The 9,342-nt window shown below is 45.1% G+C and overlaps 1 protein-coding gene across 1 annotated transcript; it reads left to right on the top strand.

Annotated features, from left to right (window-relative positions):
* Positions 1-667: 667 nt before the first annotated feature.
* Positions 668-4,013, top strand: COQ2 (coenzyme Q2 4-hydroxybenzoate polyprenyltransferase; the record flags this gene model as incomplete). Its single annotated transcript, XM_008949098.1, has 3 exons — positions 668-801; positions 1,236-1,424; positions 3,862-4,013. Coding segments are annotated over 3 exons (475 nt in total), but the record flags the coding sequence as incomplete, so codon positions are not given.
* Between the last annotated feature and the right edge of the window lie 5,329 nt (positions 4,014-9,342).

Raw genomic sequence — 9,342 nt, 5'->3', positions numbered from 1 at the left:
TTTTTTTTTGTTAAAAATAGTTCCTTATTTTGATGGTGTGAGGGGAGAGAGAAGATAAATATTTGTCACCTGAGAATCAACTTTAGTTTCAAGGTTATCTGGAAACCTTTCTTAAACATGCATTTCTCCTATACTTCAGCACTGAGCCTCTAAAATAACTGCAGTGCAGAAGCTGATGGTGCTTGTACTTCAGGCTGGGCTACTAAAACATGTCATTGTACCGTGGCCCTCATGTTCCAGCTGCCTTCAGCTTTTTCAACCAGAATTGTCGTTTTCAGCCTTGAAGTAGCACAGCTGGCTGTAGGGCACCCTTCTGCAGCCAGCTCCACTGACAGCTTCTGCTATACTGACTTAAAAGCGTTTTAAATTTAGACCTGTTGTTTGAGTACACTGGAATTGCTCTGTGCAAATGTTTCCCTGTGCTAATGAGGCAAAATTCAAATCAGAGAAAAATGCACGGCTGTACATATTTACCTTTGTATGTGCAGAGTATTTAATGTCAAATTACTTGTATTTATTACCTGCCTGAAAATGAGGGGTAGAAAAATAGAGGTGCCAGTATTGTACATAATGCTGCTGATATGATCTACACTGGAAAAAATAATCCTGTATGTGTCATTTAGATTGCTCCTAGCAATCTTGCAACTTTATTTCTTTCTGTTTTTAGGACTTACGTTTAATTGGGGAGCCCTTCTGGGCTGGTCTGCCATCAGAGGGTCCTGTGAGTGGTCTGTGTGTTTGCCCTTGTACTTTGCTGGAGTAATGTGGACGCTGGTGTATGATACCATCTATGCACACCAGGTAGAGTAACAGTGGGAAATTTGGGATATCTTTGTGCCTTGAATTGTGGTCAAACAGCAGTGTTAACCTGCAGTTCTTCACCATTAGCTGAGCTAGCAGTACCAAAGGAACCTCCTTTGCACCCTTTATTGCTGTTTGCAAGGGGTTTACATAGCAGGTAGCTGGAGGCATGAGGCACGTTGGGTGCTTATGCATTTGCACTGTGTAAATAACTCTGACACTGGTATTAGCTCTTGGCTGCTGAAGCAGCTCTAAGCCCCAACCTTAAAACTTACATTCCTTAGTAAAATTTACATTTGAATGTAGGGACCTGCAAAAGCTCTTAAACTGGGTCCCTAATAAGAAGCATGAAAGCTTAAGCAGGGCTCCCCTTATGTTTTTTCACGAAGCAGCAGCTGGGCTGAGGGTTCTGATGCTTCCTCTCTCCATCCCAGGACAAGAGGGACGACGTGGTGGTCGGCGTGAAGTCGACGGCGCTGCGGCTGGCGGGGCACACCAAGCCCTGGCTGGCTGGCTTCAGCCTGGCCATGCTGCTGGGCATGGGCCTGGCAGGGCTCAGCTGCCACCAGACCCTCCCCTACTACGCGGCGGTGGCAGCGGCGGGGGCTCACCTCGCGCGCCAGGTTTGGGGGCTGCTGTGCTTCTTCCCTGGGGAAGCTCTTGATAAGCAGTCAGAGTGGCTTGCAAGCCCCAGCAGTTTGTCAGCTACCTGAAAGCAGTCTCTGTGAGGAGGACTGAAGTCTTCTGGCAATAAGCTTACTCCTCTGAAGTGCCTTTTGCAGACCTGTTTGAAGAGGTCACCGGTGGCTGGCAGACTGCAGAGCACTTGTTTTCAGTCTTTTCCTAACCAAGAGAACTGCCTTGTGTTAGCCATCCCCTTAACACCACAGCTTTTCTTCTCACTTTCAGTAGCAGCTCCAGCTAGGGCCACCTCCATACCCTGCAAGCGTGTCAGGTTGTCCTGTTCTGACACAGCCCTGGGGTACCTGTCTGGTGCACGTGGTCTGAGACTGCAATTGATGGTTCTTCACTTCCCTTAAAAGATGATGTGGTTGACAGTATCAAGGACACATGCAGGCCTTTTTTTTTTTAATAACATGCAGTACAGGAACTCTGAAAATGAATGTTACATGGTGAATATTACATCTAAAAAATTATTCTGTACTGGGATCTGACAGCATAACAAAATTTCCTGTGGCTTGTTCACTACTACCTGTAGGAGATGTTAATATTATCATTTCATGATCATGGACAGTTCTAATTCATAGTTATTTCTATGGCAGAGAACAATCCAGTTCAGTCTTGTATTTATATTAGTTTAGAAATGTTAATGAGTAACAGAGAGAAATTGGCCTTGTCAGTCGAGTGAGCAGATAGGGTCTGGTCACCCTCTTCTCCCTGAGCCCTGTGCTGCTGCAGGGCCAAGCCAGTGCATATGAGATTAATTGCTGATCTTGATAGCAGAGAGGTTTGTGTATTGTGAGTAGTAAAACTGTCAACAGTCGGAGCAGTTAAGTCTGTGGTTAACATGGGACTTCTAAAAGCACATTGGATTTGTGTTACACATTCATGGTAAACATACCTCTGAGTAAGAGAATCCTTGAGGTGATGGAGTCTAGTACTTAGCAGCCACTGCTTTTTATAGCAGTTTGGCTTGGAAATCCATGGGAAAAAGCATCCTAAATTCTGCTGTGTAGCCTTTGCAGTTTAAATTGTCAGAGAGACCCAAATGTTGTCCGTTTGGAACGAATGGGAATTGCTTTCCTGCAGGGAGGGGTCTTATTAGTGAGAATGCAGACCTGTTGAATGGGAGTGATGAAGAGTGCACAATAATTGTGTAAATCTGCAGTCACAAGAGCAGCACTGTACCACAGAGTAGCTTCTTTTTGAGTTACTATTTTAAAGTTATTTCTGCCTTAACATTCTCATGCTTGTCTTCTTATTAAAGATTTCTGAACGTATGCTTAACTAACTGAGTTTAGAAAGCTGAGTAAGCTGCATGAGGGGCAGGGTTTCCTTAATTCATTGAATTTGTGCCTGAGACAGAGGAATTTGGGTGGTGAAGTTGTCAAATTTCTATTCCACTCAAGAAGTTCCCTGATAGAAAGACAGCATCTTTTATTTGCCTTGCTTTTCTGAAGGTGTATCTTGTGGCTTGGCTGCGGTTGGATTTTACTTGTCAGTGGAGTGTTTTCAGCTCCCTGTGCTTGAGGGGCTGGCAGGTTTTAAGGGTGTGGGTGGCATCATTTCGTAGAAGCCTGTGGGTGTTTCAGATTATCTGATCAGAACCCAGCCCTGTCATCTCTACACCCCTACAGATGGCTGAGGAACAGGTTTCACCCAGAAAGTTTCACTTCCTTCAGTTGGACATGTTCTGTTCTGACTTCAGCAGAGGCTGAATACAGGGCTGAGGTTTTGGGGTGTGCCTTTCTATTGTTCCTTTCCCTTGCTTTGATTAACATTTCCTCTTGTCATCCTGCTCAAGACTTATGCACCAAGTTTTGCTTCCAGGAGTGTTTTTCAGTAACTTCACCCTTGCTGCTGTGTGTGGTTTTTTCACCCCTAGTTGTGACTCCCAGCAGACAGTTGCTCACCTCTGGCTCTTGTTGCAGATGTCCTGTTGGGGGGTTATTTTTATTTCAAGTTTCCATTGAAGAATTCAGTGACTACCTGCTGGGGAAAACCTCAAAAAGGCTTAATTACATGCCCAGATAGTTTTACATTTTTAAGGATTAAACCAGACATAGCAGTATCCAGGCTGTTTATATGGTCCGTCATTGAGAGAGTCTAGGAATCCTGTTCATATGTAATCCTTGATTTCTCTGCTGCACATCTTATAAATCTTTATAAATTTATAATTTATAAATAAGTACCAGTTATGAAAAAAAAACACCTTTGTAGGCACAAAGCATTTATGTTTCCTGTGTAGGTAAAGGTAGACTTTAGAATTTGGGCCTCAGGTTTTGAAGTTACAGACCTTTTTGTGTCTTTTTGTGATGTGTCAAATATTTATGAGTCTGTAGAATAATAATGGTAGAATGTTACATGGTTCTTTTACAGATTTACACATTGGACATAGACAATCCTGAAGACTGCTGGAAGAAATTTGTTTCTAATCGTACCATAGGAGTCCTGCTCTTCACAGGGATCGTGCTTGGGAATCTGTGGAAACCAAAAGTTTCAAAAAATGTAGAAGAGCCTTTAGAAAACAGGTAGTTGAAATTACTGTAAATACTGATAGTTTAGCCCAGTTAAAATGTAAGTACTGTTAGAAGGAAAACTCTTTTAACAGAACTCTGGCTGCTTTATACGGTTTATTTATAAAAGCTGGTGTTTCTAAAAATGTGCAAATGGGATTATCCTACAATGGAAGTTTTGATTATCCTTAAATTCCTTCAACCTCCATAGAAGCTTCAACACCTGAAGCTGCCCTGCTGGTCCTGTGTAGTACAAGCAAACTTCTGTCACGACTGAGACCAAGATTTTATACGAGGCAGATGACTTTTAATGACAGCACGTGGAAAACACAAAGTGATTTCAGGCTATCAATAAAATGTGGCTGTACCTTTGGTGTTCTCATTTATTACATAAATAATTTTCAGTCTGAGCTGGAGCTTGTTATGTGGAGGAATTACAGTAACAGTTTTTATCCTGGGATGTCTAGAAGCAGTGAGGACTGTGAGTGTTTGGGACCCAGAATAAGAGGTCAGTAGAGAAGTATTTAAAATTACCTTTTGCTTGCTGTGATTGCTGGCAGAGGTTCCTTTTCATGTGAACAGCACAGGCTTCTGCAGAGGTGCCTGCACAGTCAGCTGAGCTCATTTAGCAAGAATGCTTTGAACACAGACTGTGACTTCAAACCAAAGCAGAGCAGGCCAGAGCTATTGCCAAGTGTCCCTGACTTGTGCTTGACCCTGAGCTACGAATTCATCATGCAAAGAGATCCTCATTTTTTTATTGTTATTTTTTGATTCTATTTGTTTTGACTTATGCCTGTTGGTTTTATTTGTAGTCTTACAGGAAGAACTTGTTTATAGGAGGATGCCTTTAAACAATAAAAATAGCAGCTGCAGGCTGGCAATTCCATTCCTCCAAACCATTTAGGTTTTCAACTGGTTTATGCTCTCTCAGCTACATGATTTGCAGAGTAGTTAACCTTCTCTGTGACTCATGGTGTTAAAGAGCTTGTATGGGGTGATATGGAGTTAATTTCGTATTGGTTTATGATTAAGAAATAAGAAATAATTTTTTAGGTGCTGAAGAGACAAAGGCTGAACTACTTGTGGCCAAAACCCTTCTTGCATCTGCTGGCAGGTGTACGTGCATATTGTGTCTTCTCCTTCCATTCCCAAGCTGTTCTGTTCCAAACCTTCACAAGGAACACTCTCTGCTGTGTTTAGATACAATCTGTTCAAAAATAGTTCAACACCCTTATCTCCTAAGCAGCAGCTTCATGATCAGCTCGTGGGCTTTTGCACAGTGTCTTCTGGAAGTTTCTCCTCCCCTGTCAGCTGTTGCCTTTCTTCTCCCTTTCCTTTCCCACGTGTTCCTCCCCAGGAAGCTAAGATAATAAATGCCTTTGGAGGCAGCAGGGGGTCAAAGGCACATGTGAAACACTGGCAGTTGCTCAGCACCACGGAGGAGGTGTAACCACCACAGACTCTGCCTTTGTGTGCTGCATTGTGCCCTGCCAAAGGTGTCTCCCAGCCCAGTGTACCTGAGGGTGCAGGTGGGCGTGGGGAGAGGCTGCCAGGGCTTTGGGAGCCCTTCCCGGGGGGGCTGGCTCTTCGCTGGGAGCTCACCTGGGACAGTGGCAGAGGCAGGGGAGGGGCCCTTCCTTTGGTTCTGAATGCTTCACAGGGCAAATGCGAGGAGAGAGGATCCGTTCAAGCTTCAAAACAAAGCTGACAAGAGAAGAATGTGGATGTTAACTGGCCGTGGGTAAGGTGAGGTCTCAGTACTCGCTGGAGGTTCCTGGTGTAGTGGAGGGTGAGGTTCCTGCAGTGCCTCCCTGGAGGCTGTGACCGAGGCAAAAGGAGAGCAGGTGTGAACAGGGCGTGTGCCAGATACAGCACCAGGACTGCAGAGGAAATTGCAAAACACCTTGTTGCTTTTACAGCACTTTTCCTGTGCTACCCAGGAGAATTTCCTCTTTACCTCCAGCCAGGCTACTGTGCACATGTGGGTTTGTCAAAGCTAAACAGGAAGAGTTCTAACACAAGTTAAACTGACCCAAAACCAAGAGTAAAACACAGCGTTCAAATGCTAAGCAAAGCTTTTAATGATACAGCTTTAATTTGTGGAAGAGTGAGTGGGAACCTTGCCCTAATGAAAAAAGAATCCCAAACTCCTACACCTGAATGTTCTCACCAGCAGGACAGAGTCCTGCTGCCTGCAGAGCTCCTTGGCTCCTGGAGAGCAGAGCCCACCTGCAGCGAGCTGTGCGGGCAGGCGCAGGCAGCAGCACCCGCACGCTCCTCCCAGGGTACCTTCTTTTGTCCCTGGACTCGTGTCAAAGTATTGTTCAGCTCCAAATGAAAAGTGTGAAGGGAAGTAATTTTATCTCCAGGTTAACCCTGCAGGCAACAGCCCGTGCATGGCATGAGGGGACTGTTTTGAGGAGCAACTTCAACGGTGGTAAGCGGCTGCTGACCAGGACCTGTGTGCATTTTGTGTTGGCTGTCACTCTGCAGCATGGATAGATAGCTGTCAAACAGATTTTCCAGCTTCATCAAAGTGTGAGAAATAATTTAGCACAAACCCAGATTCCAATTAAATTTAAAATTTATTAAAGGAACAAAGGCAGCAAACAGCACTGGGTGCACCGGGAGTCTCTGCTCAACCAAGAGGCACCCCACACAGTCCCTGTCTGTGGCTTGTATTGTCCCTGCTAATACAGCTCCTGTAACAGGTGGGGCTACGTTAATTGTAACAGGTGGGTCTATGTAAATTAACTCCAAAAACAGGTAGGTCTTCTCTGAAGCATGTTCTTTTCACCTCTTGGGGTCGCCTTCATTCCCCCCTGGTGGTCGTTGGATGGAGTCAATAATCTTCCTGGGCTCCTCGTTTAACGACTCCACGATGCGCTTTACAACTCCCCTTTGTTTAACATGAAGTGGCCATTAACAGATTCAGTGCAAGCCAGCACAACAACAGCCAAGGGACAGCAAACAAGGAACCAGAACTGATCACCTTGCATTTTCTCCAGGCCCGTGGCTATACAAAACCAACAGAACCACCCCTCACCGTGGCGCCCCAATGGGATTTTATTTTGACACAAATCAGGTGAACAAATTTCACAAAAGCTTGCCATGCTATTAACCACTTTTTCAGGAAATACAGAAGTGGAAATTAAAGGACTTGAGAGAAAAACAAAGGAAAGCACAGACTTCGTGTGGGCCGTGAGGTTGTTTTTGGCAATACTTGCATTGCTCTTGTGTTTTGTTTAACCATCAGTTGGAAGAGACCTGACATAATTTACTCAGTTTTGTCACAACAATCTTTTTTCAGCTACGATGAAGAAAACTGACTCTGCCCAGCCCAAACCAACATAACACAAGATGTGACAGGTCCTGGAAAAGGTGTTGCACTGACTGTATCCGTGTGCTAGAGGGGCTGGGAGTCCCTCCCTCTCCCTCCTGCTTGGGGGGAGGACCCAGGGCAGAAAGCTGAAGGTGTGTAGGTGCAGGCTGTCTGTGAGGATGGTGGGGCTGAGGTTGCTTTCAGTGGGGTAAAGGACAGGCTGAAGGTCTAGTGTTGCAGCACACGCCTCCTCTCCCAGGTGACAAGACACACCTGCCCAACACCAAGCAGGGCTCTGGCACCCACAGGTTCATCCTCCACTGTGTCTTTACGTGGTGAAGGTGCTCCCCACGGCTGGCCTGCCTCCAGCACGGCCTGGGCACCAGCTGCCTGCTTCTTCCTCATGCTTTGAGCAGGAGTGTCCTCTCTTTCCCACGCCTCTCAGCCCAGCAGCGAGCGGCTGTGCTGCCATGGGTCCCAGGAGACCTCGGGACACCCACCCAGGAAGCCATCTGCTGCAGAGCAGGAGCAAAGGGCTGCCTGGTGTAGCTGCTCTCTCCAGCCCTTGCTCACAAGACCCGTGGCGATGCAGGCAGGGGGATGTAAAGCTGCCTTCAACAGCTCAAGCTGCTCAGTTCTGATTTGTTCATGCCAAGGGAAGTCAGAAGGTACTTTAGAAAACTAGAGGTGAAACAGATGGGGAGCTACCATGAGAGCCTCCCCGTGTTATAAGTTTTCCCAGTTTAAGGAACAGAGATGACAAGGCCAATTTTACAGAGTTTATTAAGCAAGTGGCAATGAGCAAACCAGCACCGGGGGCCGGGAGTTCCCAGCTGCACCCACGATCCCCTAGTTATACAATAAACATATTCCATTGATGCTTATACATATTCATTACCTAACCCCGCCCACCCCTGCTTCGTATGGTAATATATGCTAATTAACTTATCAGTCCCTTACGCTTGTGCAGATCCTCCTGGTAATTGTGGGCCGGGGCCTCCAAAACGTGGGCGGGGGTCCCTTGGAGGAAGGCCGTAGGTCTTCCTCACCATGTGTGGGCAGGGGTCCCTTGGAGGAAGGCCGTATGTCTTCCTCGCGATGTACTTTTCACCTCTTGTCGATAATTTTGTGAGATATGTTCCTCAGTATGTGTTATTCTTTGTTAATTTTCAATAGTTGCTTTCTCCCTGTTTTGCTGAGAGGTGCAGGATGCCTGTGAATTTTGACTTTTATGACCGTTCTCCCAGATAAGGGTTGTTAGCTGTCTTGGATGGCAGATCAAAGAAGCATCTGCTTTTCTTCGAATACTTTTGCAGTGATCAGTAAAGCAATGAGTTCCTCAGTTCTTTGCTATTTTACTCAAATGGTTAGCTTTATAATTTTTTTTTATATTTTATGTTAGTTAGCAAAACAGGTCTTTTATTTGTTAGTCTGTCAGTTTCTTTTAAACTATATGATTTGGTGCTTTTACTCTCTAAAATCCTACATTCTAAAAACTCTCAAAATACATATATATATATATATCATAAAATTAACTAAGCACACTCATATTAAGGTGAAGGGGAGGTTGGTGTAATTACTCAGCTCAGCCCCCATCCCTCCCCCTTCCTTCTTATTGTTCATCATATGGGATGGCTGCGGGTTCTGTACAAACTGCTCCCAAAAAGCAACCGAGCAGTCAAAGTTTGATTAACAAACTAAGAGTTGTCCATTACAGTCCAAGGGTTAAAATGAGGCTATTGTTTTCTTTCTTGCAAGAACATTAGAGATTATTTACTTGTGAACATGCTGTCTGTGTGCCTAGTGCAAGCATGAACTGAAGCAAGAGCTAGAAGATAATAAAGAGTTTTTGTGAAGGAAAATATTGACTAATTTTACCTCTTCCCTCTTATTTTCCCTATACCCCTAACAAGAGAAAAACCACCAGGTTTTGTTTCTTAGAGGAACCCTAGGGCCAGACTGTTACACAATAGGGTGTCTCAGTCCCTGAGAGCCTGGGGCTCTGGGTTGGTGGTAAGT

Source organism: Merops nubicus, unplaced genomic scaffold, assembly GCF_000691845.1.
Source record: "Merops nubicus isolate BGI_N331 unplaced genomic scaffold, ASM69184v1 scaffold21631, whole genome shotgun sequence".
Classification (NCBI taxonomy): Eukaryota; Metazoa; Chordata; class Aves; order Coraciiformes; family Meropidae; genus Merops; species Merops nubicus.
The sequence above is the reverse complement of the archived record's forward strand: the minus strand, read 5'-3'. Positions and strand labels throughout refer to the sequence as shown.